The 22,580-nt window shown below is 43.3% G+C and overlaps 6 protein-coding genes across 6 annotated transcripts in view; all 6 read right to left on the minus strand.

Annotated features, from left to right (window-relative positions):
• The window catches only part of LOC115130030 (protocadherin gamma-A11-like), a 198,381-nt gene that overhangs the window by 150,576 nt on the left and 25,225 nt on the right, over positions 1–22,580 (minus strand). The gene's annotated exons all lie outside the window — the stretch shown is intronic.
• LOC115130570 (protocadherin gamma-A11-like) lies at positions 30–3,377 on the minus strand. The gene has a single exon (XM_029661845.2). It carries the CDS (start codon positions 3,278–3,280, stop codon positions 842–844), a length of 2,439 nt encoding a protein of 812 aa, XP_029517705.2. The 5' UTR covers positions 3,281–3,377; the 3' UTR covers positions 30–841.
• LOC115130035 (protocadherin gamma-A3-like) lies at positions 4,354–6,883 on the minus strand. Its single transcript, XM_029660812.2, has one exon. It carries the CDS (start codon positions 6,805–6,807, stop codon positions 4,354–4,356), a length of 2,454 nt encoding a protein of 817 aa, XP_029516672.1. The 5' UTR covers positions 6,808–6,883.
• On the minus strand, positions 7,760–10,458 carry LOC115130036 (protocadherin beta-16-like). Its single transcript, XM_029660814.2, has one exon. It carries the CDS (start codon positions 10,310–10,312, stop codon positions 7,760–7,762), a length of 2,553 nt encoding a protein of 850 aa, XP_029516674.2. The 5' UTR covers positions 10,313–10,458.
• On the minus strand, positions 10,908–13,334 carry LOC115130037 (protocadherin beta-16-like). Its single transcript, XM_029660815.2, has one exon. It carries the CDS (start codon positions 13,332–13,334, stop codon positions 10,908–10,910), a length of 2,427 nt encoding a protein of 808 aa, XP_029516675.2.
• On the minus strand, positions 14,564–17,149 carry LOC135572141 (protocadherin gamma-A8-like). Its single transcript, XM_065019170.1, has one exon. The coding sequence runs from the start codon at positions 17,027–17,029 to the stop codon at positions 14,564–14,566; it is 2,466 nt and encodes an 821-aa protein (XP_064875242.1). The 5' UTR covers positions 17,030–17,149.

Below are 22,580 nucleotides of genomic sequence, written 5' to 3' on the forward strand. Positions count from 1 at the left end.
GACAACACTGGACAGAATTTATTTCACTGATCAACAGCGGCCCTCAGAGTATAAAACATGAACACCACATGACACTTGAACATGTAAAACCGTTCAGAAATGATTAAACAAGTACAGTATTTTCCCCCAAAAATAATGTATATAAATCATACTGTCTTATTAACACTTCACTTTCTGCAATCGAAATAAATGCAAGTTTCATCTCTACAATTATATGAACAAAAAAATAAATACCTACAATTTTATAGCCTACTAAAAAATTCCACCACCCCACCAACTTCAGAATGGATCGTGCGAAAAAGAGGATTCCACAACCGTCCGAACTACGACAGAACACAACAAACCAAAACTGATAGGGCCTATGTTGAAAGTAATATGATTCGTAAATGCTCAAATCTATAGCGACATTTGTCCAACAGACTGATGTAAGAACCTGGAATAATACAATGCCTGAGAGAGAGAGAAGCAGCCCCCTTCTGCAATAAAGACAGAAGGGCCGCTGTCCTCACAGGGTGGTGCTGAAACGGCATGACAGCGCTACAGAACGACCAAGATATCACAAGCACTTCTGCTCAGTTCGAAATACATTTCTACAAGCTCAGCAGACATACAACTCAGCAGACATACAACACGAGCCTAATCATTTGCATGGGAAAAATAAATAAATACATTATCCTTGAATTAACGCTGTAATATTGCGAAAAGAGAGAGAGCAACCCCCAACCTCTGAGACACCGACAAAAAGAGAGTCAGGCACCAGATTAAAATAGCTGCAAATATAAAATAAATGATGTTGTAGAGATGTACTCCAAAAAAATGATCTACTTTGTTTAACCTCCAATTAACTCACCTCTATTGGGGAGTCTGGTTCATCCAGGATGTTCTGTTCGTTCTTTATCCGCTGCATCGTCCCTGTAGAACTGGGTTCCATGATCAGTACGTTCTGACTACAGGGTCTGGTGAACTGACAGTCACTCTTTCTGGAGTCAGTCGTCCTGCACACCTCGTAATTGTACACGTGCTGTAGAGTTCCTGTCCCCAAAGTGTCTGCGTAACGCGGTGGATAATACGGAATAACCGGGAGGTTGGAATGATAGAGGATGCGAGACTGTCTCCATCTGTATATTTTCACTGATAAAATAACCACTAAACATGTGATGAACAGAAATGAGACTACAGCCAAAGCCAAGACTAAGTAAAAAGTCAGGTTGTCATTGTACTCCTTGTCGTGCGTAAAGTCAGTGAACTCCGAGAGCACTTCAGGGAAGCTGTCCGCCACCGCCACGTTAACATTGACTGTAGCTGAACGAGAGGGCTGCCCGTTGTCCTCCACTACAACAGTGAGCCTTTGTTTCACAACATCTTTATCATTGACTTGGCGTATAGTTCTTATTTCCCCATTCTGTAAGCCCACTTCAAACAGCGCCCTGTCTGTCGCTTTCTGCAGTTTGTACGAGAGCCAGGCATTCTGTCCAGAGTCCACATCAACAGCCACCACTTTAGTCACAAGATAGCCAACATCTGCTGAACGAGGCACCATTTCAGTCATCAGGGAGCTGCTAGTCTGGACTGGGTACAGAACCTGAGGCGAGTTGTCGTTCTGGTCTTGAATTAATATGTTGACACTCACATTGCTACCGAGTGGAGGAGAGCCTCCATCTTGCGCCTTAACCACTAGTGTGAGCTGTTTGATTTGTTCATAATCAAAGGAGCGCACAGCATGTAAAACTCCGGTTTCAGAGTTAATGGATATGTAAGTGGATACTGGAGTACCACTGATCTTCGTGTCCTCCAGGATGTACGAGATTCTCGCGTTCTGATTCCAGTCAGAGTCCCGCGCGCTGACAGTAAATATAGACATTCCAGGAGAGTTATTCTCTGTGACGTAAGCAGAGTATGAGCTCTGATGAAACAATGGAGCATTGTCATTTACGTCAGAGATTCTAAGTTGTAATGTCCTGGCGCTAGAGAGAGGAGGTGAACCAGAATCTGTAGCTGTTATAGTTATGTTGTATTCTGGAGTCGTTTCTCGATCAAAACCTTTATCAGAGATCAAATTGTAATAACTTGTTATCGACGATTTTATCTTGAACGGGAGGTCTTTATCTGTAGTGCACGAAATCTGTCCGTTCCTCTCGGAATCTCCGTCTTTTACATTTATAACGGCTATCGTAGTTCCTGGAGGAGCATCTTCAGACACAGGGCTGGAGAAAGACATGACGTTTATGACTGGTGCGTTGTCATTAACATCAATAACTTCAATGACAATTTGGCTGGTGTCTGTGAATCCTCCCTGGTCTTTAGCTTCTACTCTAATTTCATATTTCTTATCTTTTTCAAAATCGATTTGCCCCAAAACGGATATGATTCCTATATCCTTATCTATGACAAATATATCCGCTATGCTCCCCTTCAATTTTGAAAAACTGTATGTTATTTGTCCATTTGATCCACTGTCTGCATCGCTGGCATTAACGGTTGTAATATAGGTTCCTTTCGGTGCATTTTCCATCACAGTAGCCCTGTACACTGACTGGTTAAACACAGGCGCATTGTCATTTACATCCAGGACAGTGATCTCTATATTTACTGTGCCAGATCTCTGCGGATTCCCACCGTCTACAGCGATTAGCTTTAAAGAGAGACGAGGATGCTCCTCTCTGTCTAACGGTTTCTGAAGAATCATCTCAGCGTATTTACTACCATCTGGATTGGCAAGTTGTTTTAAAACAAAATTGTCATTTGGTGTTAATACATATTTCTGTAAATCATTAACGCCTACGTCGGGGTCTTCTGCGCTCTCTAATATAAAGCGCGCACCTATAGTGGCTGACTCACTTATTTCCAATTTTACGTCACTATTTTGGAAGGTGGGAGCATGATCATTCACATCAAGAATCTCCACAACAACACGATGCAGTTCAATAGGGGTTTCTAGAATCATTTCGAAGCTGAAGCTACACGGTGTGACGTCGCCACAAAGCTGCTCTCGGTCTATTCTCTCACTCACGACTAGGATCCCTTTGTCTGTCTTCAGCTCTGTGTACTGAATGCTTTCTCCGGTCACGATACGGGCCCGGCCCGCTCGGAGCCGTTTCAAATCTAACCCCAGGTCATGAGCTACGTTACCGATAAGAGAGCCTTTCTTCATCTCCTCCGGAATGGAATAGCGGATTTGGCCACTGACAATATGACTGAGATTCAGGAGAAAAATAAGTACTTGCCACCCCAGTCCACACAAACGCCATGTTTTAGGTTGAAGAAGTCCTTTAAATTCCATAGCAAACAAATAATAAAATCCACAAGTAAATTTCTTATTGTGTATTCTCAAAAATGGTGAGCAAATACTATTCGATGTTACGTTTCAATCCAGACTATATTCGCTGCCCTTTTTTAAAATCTATGAATCAAAACGAGTGTGTATCTCGGTCGCGCCCCGCTTCGTATGAAGCGCAGAGTCTCTCCGTCTCCGGTGGTAAAGCGCAGTGCCAAGGGAGGGGACTACACTTATTGACAACAACGGACATAAATTATTTCACTGATCAACAGCGGCCCGCAGAGTCCAAAACATGAACATCATAAGACACTTGAACATATAAAAACGTTCTGAAGTGATTAAACACCGAGCAGCATTATTTTCTTTCCAAAATAATCTATAGTCGAATCACTAGCTAAACACTTCACTTTCTGCAATCGAAATCAATGCAAGTTTCATCATTACAATGCTATGACCAACAAAGGGAGGGGGGGGGGGGACTACAATTGCAATGCCTACTAAAAAATGACACTATACCATCAACCTCATATTGGATAGTGGTAAAAAAAAAAAAGTCAATATAACAGCCTTCCAAACCATGACTCAACACCACAAACCATAACCTATGCATGTTGACAGTGAAATGATCGTTAAATGCTACAAAGTGTAGAAGTGTAGACATTATAGAACGAGGTAAGAACCAGGGATAATACACTGTACACAGTGTGAGAGAGCGAAGCCGCACTCTGCTGCTGCTATGAAGACAGAAGTATCACTGTCCATAAAGGGTGGTGCTGAAACGGCATGACAGCGCTACCGAATATGACCAAAAAATCACAAGCACTTCTGCTCTGTTCGAAATACATTTCTACAAGCTCAGCAGACATACAACTCAGCAGACATACAACACGAGCCAAAACCTTTTCATAGGAAACAAAAAATTACATAATGCATGATTTACCGCAATAAAATTACAGAGAGAGAGCAACCCAACCTATGAGATACCGATGAAAAAGAGTAAGACCCCCCGGGGAAATAGTTCATAATTTAAAAAATCAAATTGTAAATATGTAACTACTCAAACAAAACGTACTTCATTATTTAAACGGCAATAAACTCACCTCTAATGGGGAGTCTGGTTCATCCAGGATGTTCTTCTCGTTCTGCATCCGCTGCATCGTCCCTGTACAACTGGGGTCCATTATCAGTACGTTCTGACTACAGGGTCTGGCGAACTGACAGTCACTCTTTCTGGAGTCAGTCGTCCTGCACACCTCGTAATTGTACACGTGCTGTAGAGTTCCTGTCCCCAAAGTGTCTGCGTAACGCGGTGGATAATACGGAATAACCGGGAGATTGGAATGAAAGAGGATGCGAGACTGTCTCCATCTGTATATTTTCACTGATATAATAACCACTAAACACGTGATGAACAGAAATGAGACTACAGCCAAAGCCAAGACTAAGTAAAAAGTCAGGTTGTCATTGTATTCCTTGTCGTGCGTAAAGTCAGTGAACTCCGAGAGCACTTCAGGGAAGCTGTCCGCCACCGCCACGTTAACATTGACTGTAGCTGAACGAGAGGGCTGCCCGTTGTCCTCCACTACAACAGTGAGCCTTTGTTTCACAGCATCTTTATCATTGACTTGGCGTGTAGTTCTAATTTCCCCATTCTGCAAGCCCACTTCAAATAGCGCCCTGTCTGTCGCTTTCTGCAGTTTGTACGAGAGCCAAGCATTCTGTCCAGAGTCCATATCAACAGCCACCACTTTAGTCACAAGATAGCCCACATCTGCTGAACGAGGCACCATTTCAGCCACCAGGGAGCTGCTAGTCTGGACAGGGTACAGAACCTGAGGCGAGTTGTCATTCTGGTCCTGGATGAAGATGTTGATGCTAACATTGCTACTGAGTGGAGGAGAGCCTCCGTCTTGCGCCTTAACCACGAGTTTAAGCTGTTTTATTTGTTCATAATCAAAGGAGCGCAACGCATGTAATACTCCGTTTTCGGAGTTAATTGATATATAACTAGAGACTGGACTTCCACTGATCTGCGTGTCCTCCAAGAGGTACGATATTCTCGCGTTTTGATTCCAGTCAGAGTCCCGGGCGCTGACAGTAAATATGGACATTCCAGGAGAGTTATTCTCTGTGACGAAGGCAAAGTAGGGTCCTTTATCGAACAATGGGGCATTGTCATTTACGTCAGAGATTCTAAGGTGTAATGTCCGGGCGCTAGAGAGTGGAAGCGAACCAGAATCTGTTGCTGTAATTGTTATGTTGTATTCGGGCACCGCTTCTCTGTCAAAAATCGAATCGGTTATCAAATTGTAGTAATTAGTCAATGAGGATTTGATCTTAAATGGAAGGTTAGTATCTATAGAGCATGTAATCTGTCCGTTTCTCTCAGAATCAGCATCTTTAACATTTATAATAGCAATAGTTGTGCCCGGAGGAGCATCTTCAGACACAGGGCTGGAGAAAGACATGACGTTTATAACTGGTGAATTGTCATTAACATCAATAACTTCAATGACAACTTTACTAGAGTCTGTTAAACCTCCCTGATCTTTAGCCTCTACTCTAACTTCATATTTCTTATCTTTCTCGAAATCTATCTGACCCGAAACAGATATGATTCCTGAGTTTTGATCTATGACAAATGTGTCCGCTATACTACCCTTCAACTTCGAAAAACTGTAAGTTATTTGTCCGTTTGTGTCGCGGTCTGCGTCGCTGGCATTCACGGTTGTAATATAGGTGCCTTTTGGACCGTTTTCCATCACAGCAGCCCTGTACACTGACTGGTTAAACACAGGCGCATTGTCATTGGCATCCAGGACAGTGATTTCTATATTTACTGAGCCAGATCTCTGCGGATCTCCACCGTCTACAGCGATTAGCTTTAAAGAGAGAAACGGGTGCTCCTCTCTGTCTAATGATTTCTGGAGGAACATCTCAGCATATTTACTACCGTCAGGATTCGCATGTTGCTTGATAATGAAATTATCGTTCGGAGTCAAAATGTAATTCTGTAGAGCGTTGAGGCCTACATCATTGTCCTCTGCACTTTCTAATAGAAATCGTGATCCAACGGTAGCCGATTCGCTGATTTCAAAATGTATGCCTTTATTTGGAAAAGCAGGGGCATGATCATTTACATCTATTATTTCTACAGTCACACGATGGAGCTCCATTGGATTTTCTAGAATCATTTCGAAGCTGAAGCTACACGGTGTGACTTCGCCACAAAGCTGCTCTCGGTCTATTCTCTCACTCACGACTAGAATCCCTTTGTCTGTCTTCAGCTCTGTGTACTGAATGCTTTCTCCGGTCACGATACGGGCCCTGCCCGCTCGGAGCCGTTTCAAATCTAACCCCAGGTCTTGAGCCACGTTACCGATAAGAGAGCCTTTCTTCATCTCCTCCGGAATGGAATACCGGATTTGGCCACTGATAATATGACTTAGATACAGGATAAAAATGAGTACTTGCCACTGCAGCCCACACAAACGCCATGTTGTAGGTTGAAGGAATCCTTTAAATTCCATAGCCAACAAAGAATAACATCCACACGAATATTTCTTATATGATATCCTCAAGAATGGTGAGCAAATACTATTCGATGGTTCGTTTCAATCAAGACTATTTTCACTGTCCTTTTCTTATCTATGGATCAAAACGAGTGTGTGTCTGTCTCTCCGCGCCTGGTATTAAGCGTAGTCTCTCCGTCTCCTCTGGTGAAGCGCAGTAATAGGGGGGGGAGTGGACTCCACTGACTGACAACACTGGACATAAATTATTTCACTGATCAACAGCGGCCCTCAGAGTCCAAAACATGAACATCATAAGACACTTGGACATCTAAAACTTTCCCGAACTGATTAAAGACTGGACAGAATGATTTTCTTTCCCAAAGTATCTATATACAAATCACTAAACACTTGACTTGTTCAATATAAATACATGAAGGTTCATCAACTCCAAAGCTTTGACCAACGAAGGAAAGAAACTGCCATTTTATAACCTAGGGGGGAAAAGTATACTAACTCATTAACTTCAGATTGGATCGTGCGTAAAAACAAGTCAATGGAACGCCCGTCCAAACCATGACTCAATACAACAAACCAATACCTATGTATGTTGACTGTAATATGCTTGGTAAATGCTCAGATCTATAGCGACATCATAGACTAAGGTAAGATCCAGGGATAACACAGTGTGAGAGAGTGAAGCAGCGGTCTGCTGCAATAAAGACACGTGTTCTTGTCCATACAGGGAGGTGGTGAAACGGCATGACAGCGCTACAGAATTATCAATATCACACAAGTACTTATGCTCTGTTCGAAATAGGTTACATTTATTAAAACTCACCAGATATACCTCTCGGCACACATACAACAGAAACCTAAAACTTTATATATGTTAGCAAAAAAAATACATAACCCTTGCTTTACCCCTATAAAATGACAAAGAGAGAGTAACCCAATCTCTGCGTTACCGCTAAAAAGAGTAAGAACACCGGGGGAAATAGTTCAACGTGTAAATGAAGGCATATTGTAAAGACCTACTCAAACAACATGAGCTACTTCGTTTGAATTCCAATAAACTCACCTCTAGTGGAGAGTCTGGTTCATCCAGGATGTTCTGTTCGTTCTGCATCCGCTGCATCGTCCCTGTAGAACTGGGGTCCATTATCAGTACGTTCTGACTACAAGGTCTGGCGAACTGACAGTCACTCTTTCTGGAGTCAGTCGTCCTGCACACCTCGTAATTGTACACGTGCTGTAGAGTTCCTGTCCCCAAAGTGTCTGCGTAACGCGGTGGATAATACGGAATAACCGGGAGATTGGAATGAAAGAGGATGCGAGACTGTCTCCATCTGTATATTTTTACTGATATAATAACCACTAAACATGTGATGAACAGAAATGAGACTACAGCCAAAGCCAATACTAAGTAAAAAGTCAGGTTGTCATTGTACTCCTTGTCGTGCGTAAAGTCAGTGAACTCCGAGAGCACTTCAGGGAAGCTGTCCGCCACCGCCACGTTAACATTGACTGTAGCTGAACGAGAGGGCTGCCCGTTGTCCTCCACTACAACAGTGAGCCTTTGTTTCACAGCATCTTTATCATTGACTTGGCGTATAGTTCTTATTTCCCCATTCTGTAAGCCCACTTCAAACAGCGCCCTGTCTGTCGCTTTCTGCAGTTTATACGAGAGCCAAGCATTCTGTCCAGAGTCCACATCAACAGCCACCACTTTAGTTACAAGATAGCCCACATCTGCTGAACGGGGCACCATTTCAGCCACCAGAGAGCTGCTAGTCTGGACTGGATACAGAACCTGAGGCGCGTTGTCATTCTGATCATGGATACTAATTTTGACTGTTGCATTGTTGCTAAGAGGAGGAGAGCCTCCATCTTGAGCTTTGATATACATCTCAAATGATTTAGTTTGCTCATAATCGAAGGAGCGCACCGCCTGGATGACACCTGTCTCTGCATTAACGGAGATGTAAGACGATATTGGATTTCCATTTAATTGAGATTCTATGAGCAGGTAGGACACGCGTGCATTTTGACCCCAATCTAAGTCGTGGGCCCTCACAGAAAACACTGAGACCCCCGGAGAGTTGTTTTCCATCACATTAGCAGTGTATAAACTCAGCTCAAAAACGGGCGCATTGTCATTAACATCTGAGATTCTCAATGTGATGGTTTTACTCGCCGAGAGGGGCGGGGTACCCTCATCTACGGCTGTGAATGTGATGTTATATTGGACATTGCGCTCTCTGTCTAAAACACCATCTGTGACAAGGGTGTAATAGCTCTTTAAAGACGACTGGATGGCAAACGGGATCTTAGTATTTATCGAACAATCTACCTTTCCGTTTTTATCAGAATCGATGTCTTTGACATTTATTATAGCCACGGTAGTGCCACTAACCGCATCCTCGGATACTGGACTAGAGAATGACGTCAGTGTAATCAAGGGGACATTGTCGTTCACATCAATAACGTCAATTATTACTTTTGTGGACGCACTTTGTCCTCCTTGGTCTTTGGCTTGTACGCCAAGTTCGTAGTGTTTATTCTTTTCATAATCAATTGGTCCACTGACTGTTATGGCGCCTGTATATTCATGCAATGCAAAAAGCTCAGCAAAATTATTAGACATGCGAGTAAAATAGTAAGTAACTTGACCATATAAGCCTTCGTCTCTGTCTGTTGCGCGGATGGTTGTCACTAAAGTTCCTTTGGGTGCATTTTCTGTTACCGTTGCCTTGAAATTAGGTTGTGTAAAAACGGGGACATTATCATTGGCATCAAGTACTGATATTTGTATTTTAAGTGCCCCAGATCTCTGTGGTTCACCGCCATCCACAGCAGTCAATGTCAGAGGCAGGTTATCATTTTTCTCTCGGTCTAAAGGCGCATACAGATACATCTCCACATATTTACTGCCGTCGGGACCAGTCTGGATTTTAATGTTGAAATTATCTGTAGGGTGCAATGTGTAGCCTTGAAGCGCGTTGATACCAACGTCAGGATCTGTCGCACTCTCCTGCAATATCTGTGTCCCCGGCAGAGCAGCCTCAGAGATATCTAATTTGATTTCCTTTTCGTTAAAAAAGGGGGCATTATCGTTAACATCTAGTATTTCTACTAGAATACTATGCAACTGCATCGGATTCATCATAATCATCTCGAAGCTCAAGCTGCAGGGCGATGTCTGCCCGCAAAGCTGCTCCCTGTCTATCCTCTCTCCCACGACCAAGGTCCCTTTGTCTACATCCAACCTGATATACTCGCTGCTATCACCACTAACAATGCGAGCACCTCCCGATTTCATTTGTTTAGCATTCATTCCTAAATCCTCCGCCACATTTCCAACAAACGAGCCTTTTCTCATCTCCTCTTGAATAGAATAACGAATCTGCCCGAGCATCATCTGGAAAAGGCTAACAAGAATAAAGGCCTGTACTTGCCGTTTGATACAGCGCTCATTTCTGGCAGAAGCCGTGACGTCGAACCAACGCATCGAAATCCACATTATACAATAAGTCCACACAAGCTGTAAACAAATGCGATGAAACACTGCTGGTCAATGTTGAGGGTCTTAGAATCCATCAATGTAAAAAGCTGGCGTCGACAAAACAGAATACTGAAAAAAGGAGATCCAAGAGTGCATTCGTGATGGTCCCTCAATCACTGACAAAATGAGAGAATATGGGCGGTACAGAGGAAGTATAGCAGTATTTAAATCGACTAAAGTTTGCTTTTAAAGACCAACAGCGGCCCTCGGAGCCCACAATAGGAATAGCTAGCTGGTCGTCACTCAATGTGAAGACGTGAGAAACGCATGCATATTTTCTCAAAGTTATGAATCAGAAACCGACTTTTCAAATATTACAAATAAAAAAAAGGTTATTTGCATGAGGAGAAAGAACACAAAGGGATAGATGATGTAAAAAAAAAAGCCTACACCACTTCTCAAATGTTCCTACAAACCGGAGGCACAAAATGCCAGATGACACCGATGACCAAAGGAATTTTAGTGACATTTCAACACTCACTGATGTTTTCCTAGGACACAATTGGACATATTGAGATGTATTCAAACGCAATTTGCTATAATTTAAACTAGTTTAACTCACCTCTAGTGGGGAGTCTGGTTCATCCAGGATGTTCTGTTCGTTCTGCATCCGCTGCATCGTCCCTGTAGAACTGGGGTCCATTATCAGTACGTTCTGACTACAGGGTCTGGCGAACTGACAGTCACTCTTTCTGGAGTCAGTCGTCCTGCACACCTCGTAATTGTACACGTGCTGTAGAGTTCCTGTCCCCAAAGTGTCTGCGTAACGCGGTGGATAATACGGAATAACCGGGAGGTTGGAATGATAGAGGACGCGAGACTGTCTCCATCTGTATATTTTTACTGATATAATAACCACTAAACATGTGATGAATAGAAATGAGACTACAGCCAAAGCCAAGACTAAGTAAAAAGTCAGGTTGTCATTGTATTCCTTGTCGTGCGTAAAGTCAGTGAACTCCGAGAGCACTTCAGGGAAGCTGTCCGCCACCGCCACGTTAACATTGACTGTAGCTGAACGAGAGGGCTGCCCGTTGTCCTCCACTACAACAGTGAGCCTTTGTTTCACAGCATCTTTATCATTGACTTGGCGTATAGTTCTTATTTCTCCATTCTGTAATCCCACTTCAAACAGCGCCCTGTCTGTCGCTTTCTGCAGTTTGTACGAGAGCCAGGCATTCTGTCCAGAGTCCACATCAACAGCCACCACTTTAGTCACAAGATAGCCCACATCTGCTGAACGAGGCACCATTTCAGCCACCAGAGAGCTGCTAGTCTGGACTGGGTACAGAACCTGAGGCGCGTTGTCGTTCTGGTCCTGGACCAAAATTCTAACAGCCACCACTGAACTGAGAGGGGGAGACCCCCCATCACGTGCAGTGACGTTGAAGTCAAACGACTTGATTTGTTCGTAGTCGAATGACCTAACAGCATGGATGGCACCATTTTCTGAGTTTACTGAGACGAAAGAGGACACAGCCAACCCGTTAACCTGTTTATCATCAAGAAAGTAGGAGACACGAGCATTTTGGCCCCAATCAGCATCACTTGCCCTCACTGAAAATATCGAAAACCCTGGCGAGTTGTTTTCCTGAATAGATTTACTATATTCAGGTTGAACAAACTTGGGTGGGTTGTCATTGACATCTGATACTTTAACTGTTATGTTCTTACTGCTAGAGAGAGGCGGAGAGCCTTCATCTGAAACGTTAATAGTGATGTGGTACTCCGACACCGTTTCTCTATCCAAAGGACTTTCGGTGACTATTGTATAATAATCAGTTAACGATGACTCTATCTTGAATGGAATATCTGCATTAATAGAGCACAGAACGATACCGTTCCCATCCGAGTCTGCATCCTCTACGTTAATAACTGCTACAGTGGTACCGAGGGGAGAATCCTCGGAAATCGAATGAGAAAATGACATGAGCTGTATTGTGGGGACATTGTCGTTTTCGTCAGTAATTTGTATAACTACTTTACAAGTATCGGCAAGACCCCAGTGGTCTTTTGCCTGTACATTTAATTGATAATTGTTTGTCTTTTCAAAATCTACTTTAGCTACCAATTTAATTTCTCCGGTGCTAACGTTCAGCTCAAACAGTTCTTTAGCTTCTTTGGAGACATGAGCCATAGCAAAAGTTACTTCTCCGTTTATTCCTTTATCTGCATCATTTGCACTGACGGTGGTTATCAAAGTCCCCTTCGGAGAGCTCTCTTTGACGTCTGCTTTATAAACTGGTTGGCCACACACTGGTGCATTGTCGTTAGCATCCAGCACTGTAATATGGATGCGGACAGTACCAGACCTCTGAGGCTCGCCTCCGTCTGTAGCTATAAGCACCAACGAGAGGGTCTCCTGCTTCTCTCGGTCCAGGGGGTGTTGTAAAATCATCTCGATGTATTTACCACCGTTGGATAGGCTGTGTACCTCTAATTGGAAATGATCTGTCGGTTTGAGATAGTAATTTTGTATACCGTTAACACCAACGTCTGGGTCGACGGCGCTCTCCAGGGAAAAGCGCGTAGCTGACACCGCAGATTCACTGATTTCCAAACTGATTTCTTCCTTTGGAAATGATGGTGTATTATCATTAATGTCGCGAACCTCGACTGTAACCCGATATAACTGAATGGGATTTTCTATAATAAGCTCAAAGCTGAAGCTACACGGGGTAGTCTGTCCGCATAGATCCTCTCGGTCGATTCGCTCTTTAACAACGAGAATCCCTTTGTCTCGGTTAAGCTCTACATACTGTCGAGTTCCTCTGGTTATAATACGAGCTTTACCGGACACTAGCCTCTTCACCTCCAAGCCTAAATCTCTACCAATGTTTCCAACGATCGACCCCTCTGCCTGCTCCTCGGGTATGGTATACCGTGCCTGCCCAGTCACGGAATCTATGGCGCATAGACAAAGAATGAAAAACAGTACTTGCCACCCGCCTCCACGGCCTGTCGACCACCAATCACCCATTCCACCGAAGAAAACAGATAACTGATATATTTACTCCTTTACTTATACAATATGGCTCGTCTGTATATCCAGAAGTGAAGAAAAAAACGACTGTATTTCCGAAAGAAACGAATGAAAATAATCCGTGGGATGTCTATGCCAAGAGCTCTCTGTCCGTTTCAGAAGGTCTATCTGCGTCTGTCAGTGAGAGAGAGAGAATATAGGAGGGCCCCACTGCGCTACTCAGAGAAGTAATTAACGTATCGAGTGTATCACTGATCAACAGCGGCACTCGGAGTCCAAACATGGCAAACGCAATGCAGAAACACACAAATCCACGTTTCACATGCACCAAAACGTCAATAGGTGTTCAATAACCCCGCCCAGGGAAATTAAGAATTGATTAAAAAAAACAAAGTATTGGAAACTACAGTATTTCCACAGTGCTTCAGGAAAAAGACAAAATAATGAATTGGGAAAAAACCCCGAATCATATCATCTCAGATTATGTAGGGTTATTGTAAATGCACTATAAGCACCACTGGTCCAGCACAAGTGCGGTGGACAGCGACAGGACGACTGGTCAAAAGTGTCAGAGCAACCCCAGCTCAACGAAAATATTTTCGTTTCCAAGTCACATATATAAAATAACCTCCACATACCGTTTCCTCATAAATACCTGGTCTGTTTTTATTTTTTGTTTGTAAGGTAAAAATAATTATACGTGCAATGGCGATTGTAATGTAAAAATGGAAGACCAATATTTTTTGTTGTTGTTGACTGATTGTGTACCTTGTACAAGAAAAATATAACTTGTAAAAACTGTATTAGTACGTCGGCTTTCATTTCAATCGCTAACTACCAATGCAAGTCTTTATCTACTACATAGACGCTTGAAAACGGCATGCTATGTAGGGTAGCCAGTCTTACGCATGAAGTAGGCCTACATCACTCAAAAAGAACACTTGCTCAATAGACAGCTGAAAAGAGGCAAAGTATACACTGTATGAGTGAGCGGAGCAGGCCACTTGTCGCTGTCAAGACAAAAATAGGCGCAGCCCACACGGTGTGGTGCTGAAACAACTACAGCACTTAGCCTTTGCTCGGTTGGAAATAATTGGAAAAAGCAAACCTAAAGCTATTTTTTACGGTACTAAAAACACATCATCTTTAAAAATGCCACATAAAAGGTTAAAGATACTGAGAAAATGAGCCCCGAGGCTCCAGGCGAAGATAGTTGAAAATGGTATTTAAACTGCAAATAAACTCACCTCTAATGGAGAGTCTGGTTCATCCAGGATGTTCTGTTCGTTCTGCATCCGCTGCATCGTCCCTGTAGAACTGGGGTCCATTATCAGTACGTTCTGACTACAGGGTCTGGCGAACTGACAGTCACTCTTTCTGGAGTCAGTCGTCCTACACACCTCGTAATTGTACACGTGCTGTAGAGTTCCTGTCCCCAAAGTGTCTGCGTAACGCGGTGGATAATACGGAATAACCGGGAGATTGGAATGATAGAGGATGCGAGACTGTCTCCATCTGTATATTTTCACTGATATAATAACCACTAAACATGTGATGAACAGAAATGAGACTACAGCCAAAGCCAAGACTAGGTAAAAAGTCAGGTTGTCATTGTATTCCTTGTCGTGCGTAAAGTCAGTGAACTCCGAGAGCACTTCAGGGAAGCTGTCCGCCACCGCCACGTTAACATTGACTGTAGCTGAACGAGAGGGCTGCCCGTTGTCCTCCACTACAACAGTGAGCCTTTGTTTCACAGCATCTTTATCATTGACTTGGCGTATAGTTCTTATTTCTCCATTCTGTAATCCCACTTCAAACAGCGCCCTGTCTGTCGCTTTCTGCAGTTTATACGAGAGCCAGGCATTCTGTCCCGAGTCCACATCAACAGCCACCACTTTAGTTACAAGATAGCCCACATCTGCTGAACGAGGCACCATTTCAGCTACCAGAGAGCTGCTAGTCTGGACTGGATACAGAACCTGAGGCGCGTTGTCGTTCTGATCTTGTACGTAAATGAGAACAGTAGTATTACTACTAAGGGGTGGGGAGCCTCCATCTTGCGCTTTGATTAGTATGTTGAACTCTTTAACCTGCTCATAGTCAAGTGAACGCACTGAGTGAATGACACCTTTCTCTGAGTTAATTGAAAAGTAGGTGGAAATTGGGTTTCCGTTTAGCTCACTGTCAATTAGATAATAAGAGATGCGTGCGTTTTGGCCCCTATCTGGATCCGTTGCTTGGATCGCAAGCACAGAAACTCCGGGAGAATTGTTTTCCACAACGTGCGTACTATACACATTTTGACTAAAGGCTGGTGCGTTATCATTAACATCACTGATGTCTAAAACAATAGTTGTCATGCTTGATATCGGCGGCAAACCTTCATCAGTGGCAGTGAGGGTGATGTTGTAGCGAGACACTTTCTCTCGGTCTAAGCTCTTCTCAGTTACCAACGTGTAGTAGTTTCTAAGAGAGGTCTTTATCTTAAATGGGAGGTTTTCGTCGATTCTTAAACGCACTTGTCCATTTTGCCCAGCATCTACATCCTGGACACTTATCAATGCCACGACTGTGCCAGGAATACTATCCTCTGGGATTTTACCAGAAAATGATGTCATGGTTATGATCGGACTATTGTCATTAACGTCTAGAATCTCAATGACTAGTTTACTCGCGCCCGTCAGACCCCACGGGTCTTTAGCTTGAAGGTTAATTTCGTAATTCTGAACAGTTTCGTAATCTAGGTCACCAGTGAGCTTTATCTCCCCAGTATGTGGATCTATATGGAACAAAGGTGGTGTACCCTCCTCCATATGCGTAAATGAATACGTCACATTTCCATTATACCCTTGGTCTGCATCGATGGCACTTACTTGGGCTACAACTGTGCTTCCCAACGCGTTTTCTACAACAGTGACTTTGTACAAAGACTCTGTGAACACAGGCGCATTGTCATTTGCATCCAGAACAGTGATATGTATCTTAACAGTTCCAGACCTTTGTGGGTCCCCGCCATCGACTGCAGTTAATATCAGGGAGTGTTCGCTCTGTTTTTCACGGTCAAGTCCAGACTGCAACACCATTTCTGCGTATTTACTTCCATCAGCTCTACTGTGTTGCTTGAGCACAAAATGATCGGTTGGTTTAACTGTGTAGCTTTGCAGTGAGTTCATACCCACGTCAGGGTCAGCGGCTCCATCTAATAAGAAAACAGTCCCTATCGGCGAAGACTCCCCAATTTCCAGATGAATGTCCTTTTTTGAAAACACCGGGGCGTTGTCGTTTATGTCTTCAATTTCGATGGTAATCGAATATAATTCAAGTGGGCTTTCAAGAATCATCTCTAAACTGAAGCTACACGGAGATTTCTGACCGCATAATTTCTCCCTGTCAATCCTTTCCTTAACAACCAGATGTCCTTTGTTCTGATTCAGCTCTACATATTGGTTATTACCGTCTATAACTAACCGCGCCCGGCCTGAAATCAGCCTCTTCACGTCCAAACCCAGGTCTTTCGCCACATCTCCGACAAACAAGCCCTTTCTCATTTCCTCTGGTACAGAATATCGAATTTGTCCATTCACCGCACTCAGTACGCAGACAAGCAACATGGAGACTCGCACTTTCCATCTCAAACCCCAGACTGCTCTATTCACAGCCTCTCCAGCGCTCATCCTCCTAAAAATATCCATAACGTTACCCAAAACTGGGAAATATATAATGCAATCCAAAACTCACATACAACAGAAAATCTCAAGAAGATATTGTTGTACTCCGTTAAAACTGCTTCGATGGTTCTGTGCGCAATAATCCTTCCTTGGTCTTGTCACTGACGCATAGTTGCCTTGGAGCAGCAGTTATATGCGCCTGTGACGAGATAGGTCTCTTGGACAACAGCACCACTCAGAGTGAGTGTGCAGAACGACATCATAGGCCTATGAACCCTCTATTGAAATGATTAACCAATGAATGATTACCCCACCAAATGTTGTCTCATACATCATTAAACAGAACGTCTCGAGTCAAGGGAGCAGCACCTCAGGGTTAAGTTCAGAAGTGAGTGCTGTCTCAAAACCTAGGTACACACAGCCCTGAATGTGTCTAATGGGACACTAATGGGAGCTATCAGATATGTCTGTTACCAACACATTTCAAACATTTTACATTGACTTGTTGGTAGGAAAACAGCAGCTAATGAAGTCATTTGTCAAGTGGGTTAGAGATTGGATACCACTGAGCCACGACATGGTAATGCTTGTTTAATAGTAAATAACCACCACAGGAGGGCAATAAACAGCCATAGTATAGACTACTGATGTATATTACACTGACACTATGTACACTGACACTATGTACACTGACTGAGTGGACAAAATATTAGGAACAGACTGACCAGGTGACAGCTACAATCCCTTATTGATGTCATTTGTTAAATGACTTCAATCAGTGTAGATGAAGGGGAGGAGATTTTTAGCCTTGAGACAATTGTGGCATGGATTGTGTGTGTGTCATTCAGGGTGACAACATATTGAAGTGCCTTTGAACGTGGTATGTGTAAGTGCCAGGCGCACCCGTTTGAGTCTGACAAGAACTGCAACTCTGCTGGGTTTTTTGCGCTCAACAGTTTCCTGTGTGTATCCATCAGTGTGGAACGGTTGCGACACCTTGGCCCGACAAACTGAGGCTGTTCTGAGGGGAAAGGAGGTGCAAGTCAATATTAGTAAGGTGTTCCTAATGTTTTGTACACTCAATGTATGTACGGGCAGAGCAAATAAACCAGCAAAACAAATCCTGTTAAGACAGGTTCCATTTATAGCACAGTCACAAAGCCATTGTGTGCACTACAAAATTACAGTGAGCACACACACTCCACCCTCCCTCCCTCAGAAATGGCTTGCTTGTTTGTCTCTCTCTCTCTCTCTCTCTCTCTCTCTCTCTCTCTCTCTCTCTCTCTCTCTCTCTCTCTCTCTCTCTCTCTCTCTCTCTCTCTCTCTCTCTCTCTCTCTGTAGTCATCCCTGTATGAATCTGAAATATGATTCATGATCCAATCTGATAAGTCCAGTGACCTACATCTGAGATGGGAGAACAAGCATTCAGCAGAAAGAGGGCCAGTTCAACACTGCCCTTTTGACACAGAAATCACACTAATACTGCCTTCTAATCTCAAAGCTACCACAGAGATGTGTGTGTATCCACAAGGTTGATCAGCTTAATGTGTATTTAGCTACTCTTCTTGGGTCCACATAAAACATGACATAATACAGAACATTAACAGACAAGTACAGCAAAAGGCAAATGCATTTCAATTCAGAATACACACTTTCCTACATTTATGCCTTCATAGTCATGTGATTCATAGAGGCTACTGAATGCATAACGGGTTAGGTAAGGTATAGTGTAACGGGTTGCAGGATTTGGACCTGCTCATGAAATCAGATGGAGGTTTTACACTCCAGAATCAGATGGGAGTTTCACCTAAGGTCCTTGGCTCCAGCTGAGGCTTTCACCTCAATCAATCAATCAATCAAATGTATTTATAAATCCCTTTTTCCAACATCAGATGTCACAAAGTGCTGTACAGAAACTCAGCCTAAAACCCCAAACAGCAAGGAATGCAGATGTAGAAGCAATTAAGGCCAGATTGTTCTTCTAAGACGTTCAAACGTTGATAGATGACCAGCAGGGTCAAACAGACGTGAACGCAGCGACCTTGAATCGTGGAGTTTCCTGCCGCTAACGTTTCAACTTACTGGTTTCCACCTCTGCAACGGGCCGTGCATTTCCACCTTCATTCCCCAAAACCACATTCACACCCAGCAGCATCCACCAGTCACACATTTGTACATACTTCACTATCAACTCAAGGACAGAACTACATTTAGGAGAGTGTGCTTTTAGCATTAATGCTGTCAGCATTAAATCAGCTGACTGCACCAGTCCTGCTGTGCTCTGCTGTGGCACAGAGCAAAGCATTAGCATGTTATGTAGCCGCAAACCACAACACTCCCCACATTACGACGGTGTATTATTCAGTTGGCCACATCGGGAGGCAGCAGGATAAATATTCATGCCAGAGGAAAGTAGGTCTAGAACTGCACTGAAACAAGAACACTGTTTGTAAGACAACCACCGGAGCTGTTCATTGGCGGTGGTGTTGTTATGTACAGAAAAGACAAGTTCCCAGCGGTCATTCTGACTTCAGTTACCAAACCCGAGCAGATCTGTCTTAGAAAACATCTCTGCGCGTCCTCGAATCGTGTTGTCTCCTGTTGATAAAGACCCCAATCTGCTATTGCTGGCTCTGTGGATTGTATTTTTCAATTATTATCACAGTATGTCAAATCTGAATTTGTGCTTATGGGTGAACCTCGACTGGTTGACATCCAAGTCTGATCAACTCAAGAGTCTACGTAACACCGGAAATCTTACTCAGATTGTTAACAGTGTAACACAGTTGAATATAAAGTATCCTCGGAAATCCCTTTTGATGGATTTGAACCGACACTCCTCCCCATTTTAAACACAAATCAGAATCAGGGTGTGGCTATGACCTGAAAACTGAAAGCAGAACACTACCTCAAATCTACTTTTGATCATCTGAATTATCCTTATACATTTTGGCAAGTACTGAAAGGTTGGTAAGTGCAACAAAAAGATGCACAGCTTCCTTAACATCTACTACTGGACTCACATGTGGCAACTGAGAGAACCTCTATTCTTAACTCTTTAAATCAGCATTTTCTTGCTGCAGGCAGGTTATTTAATAGGGTTTAAAGGTCTAAATGATCCCCCGTGAAATTACCTGACACTCCTGAGCACTTCTTCTCCAGGTTCTCATTCTCACCTTCTCTGTATCAGAGGTGCATAGAGCCATGAAAGCAATTTATGTACAAAAAAAATATATATATATATATATACTGTATATATATATATTCCCTGGCCCTGATGATCTAGACAACCTTGAACATGCATCTTCAACCTCACCCTAGAATGTCATGTCATCCCCAAGTTGTGCAAAACAGAATTTGACCTACCTATTTTGAACAGAGGTGATCCCACACTAATGAGCAACTATTGGCCCATATCTAAATGGTCTGCTTTGGCAAAAGTATTGGAGTCCCTAGTCAATAAGCAGCTTAAAGCCTACCACCAGGAAAACAATATATTGAGTGGTATGCAATCAGCTTTCAGGTCAAGCCACAACACTGTTACAGCAACGTTGAATGTTTTGGGTGATATTCACCGTGGCCTGGATAAGAAGTTTGCATTGTGCATCTGTGTTCATAGACTTGTCAAAGGCATTTGACGCTGTGGACCACACTGTCTTGCTGATGACACTGTTTTCTACTCAAGTGGCAGCAGTTTTACTTTGGCTTTTGAAAAAGCTCAACATACTGTAGCTTTTACCATCATTCAACAGAATCTGTACGAGTTGAAGCTTGTTCCGAATTCCTCAAAAACAAAGTGCATGGTATTTTACAACGCTAAAGAAATGATGTTGTTTATGGGCAGACCCCAAGCACTACCCTGAAGACACTTGATTCCATGTATCATGCAGCACGTAAGTTTACTACCAACCAAAAGCATCTGACACACCACTGTGATCTCTAAAGTGCTGTTGGCTGGTCTTCGTTGACTCTACTTAGGCTTAAACATTGGTCTACTATGATCTATTAGGCCATTTTGGGAAAACTGCAGCTTTATCTCTGTTCTTCTTTGATAAGGTCTTAAAAATAAATACCAGTCACGGTCTCACTCTTACTTACATTCAACGGTTCCTAAAATCAGATCATGGCAAATAGTGTTTTAGCTACTCAGCTCCGTGGTCTTGGAATTCTCTCCAGACCAGCTGGATACTCCAGGGTCTTGTTGGTTGACTCACATGTTACTGAGGAATGTGATTGTCAGTAGGACTTGATGCAGTGGTACATATGATCAATTTTAAAAAACTACAACGCTTGTATGTTTCTGTAATTGTATTGTATGTGTCTACATCAACATGTAGTTCATGGTGTGTCTCTGTCTGTAAGTTGTTATTGTTCCCCCCCCCTGTAGCAGTCTCGGTTGGACCAGGTCTCTCTTGAAAAACAGATTTTTATCTCAGTGAGACTACCCTGGATAATTGAAGGTTAAATAAAATGACCTTACGTGCTTTGTTTTGAGTACAAAGCCACTTAGAAAATACAATGTAGTTGCCGTTTTGAAGGCAGATAAGTGACAGACAAGTGGAGAGAGAAAAGACATGGGGGGGAGAGAGAGAGATGTCCCCAAAATGTCACAGTGGCTCTTTTTTTTTAGAGAGCGTTGCCTAGTTGTGAATATATGCGAGACCTGCGACCTACGGTGTCTTACTTACTGTCATTGTTTCTGAGCCCGTGTGTGTTGCTCATTGTGTGTGAGCGTTGCAAGTAGAATTAGAAAAGTGAACGTTTCTCACCTGTCATATATGTAGAGGAGGTCCATTCAGAGGGAGAGGGAGGCCAAAGAGAGAGAGGGAAAGAGAGGGGGGAAAGAGAGAGAGGGAAAGAGAGAGGGAAAGAGAGAGAGGGAAAGAGAGAGGGAAAGAGAGAGAGGGAAAGAGAGAGAGGGAAAGAGAGAGAGAGAAAGAGAGAGAGGGAAAGAGAGAGGGAAAGAGAGAGAGGGAAAGAGAGAGGGAAAGAGAGGGGGAAAGAGAGAGAGGGAAAGAGAGGGGGAAAGAGAGAGAGGAAAGAGAGGGGGAAAGAGAGGGGGAAAGAGAGAGAGGAAAGAAAGGGGGAAAGAGAGAGAGGGAAAGAGAGAGAGGGAAAGAGAGAGGGAAAGAGAGGGGGAAAGAGAGAGAGGGGAAAGAGAGGGGGAAAGAGAGAGAGGGAAAGAGAGAGGGAAAGAGAGGGGGAAAGAGAGGGGGAAAGAGAGAGAGGGAACGAGAGGGGGGAAAGAGAGGGGGGAAAGAGAGAGAGGGAAAGAGAGAGAGAGAAAGAGAGGGGGGAAAGCAAACCGTTAGGAAGACATTCCTATGATCGTTTGATATTTGATATTGTTGACCGACACAAAATTGGACCAGACAAATTGGAAAGCAGTGTTCTGTGAAGGAATTATCATAGTCTCTGTACCAGGGCATCTGTACGACCCCAACACTACAGTGGGGCCTTATTCACAGGTACAGGCTCTCAACAGAACTACAGTCGATTCCTGATCAATGCAACATCTAATAGGACTATTTCTGAATGTGATCACTAAACCAGAGTGTGGAGATATCAAAAGCA

The sequence above is a fragment of the Oncorhynchus nerka genome, linkage group LG6, assembly GCF_034236695.1.
Source record: "Oncorhynchus nerka isolate Pitt River linkage group LG6, Oner_Uvic_2.0, whole genome shotgun sequence".
Classification (NCBI taxonomy): Eukaryota; Metazoa; Chordata; class Actinopteri; order Salmoniformes; family Salmonidae; genus Oncorhynchus; species Oncorhynchus nerka.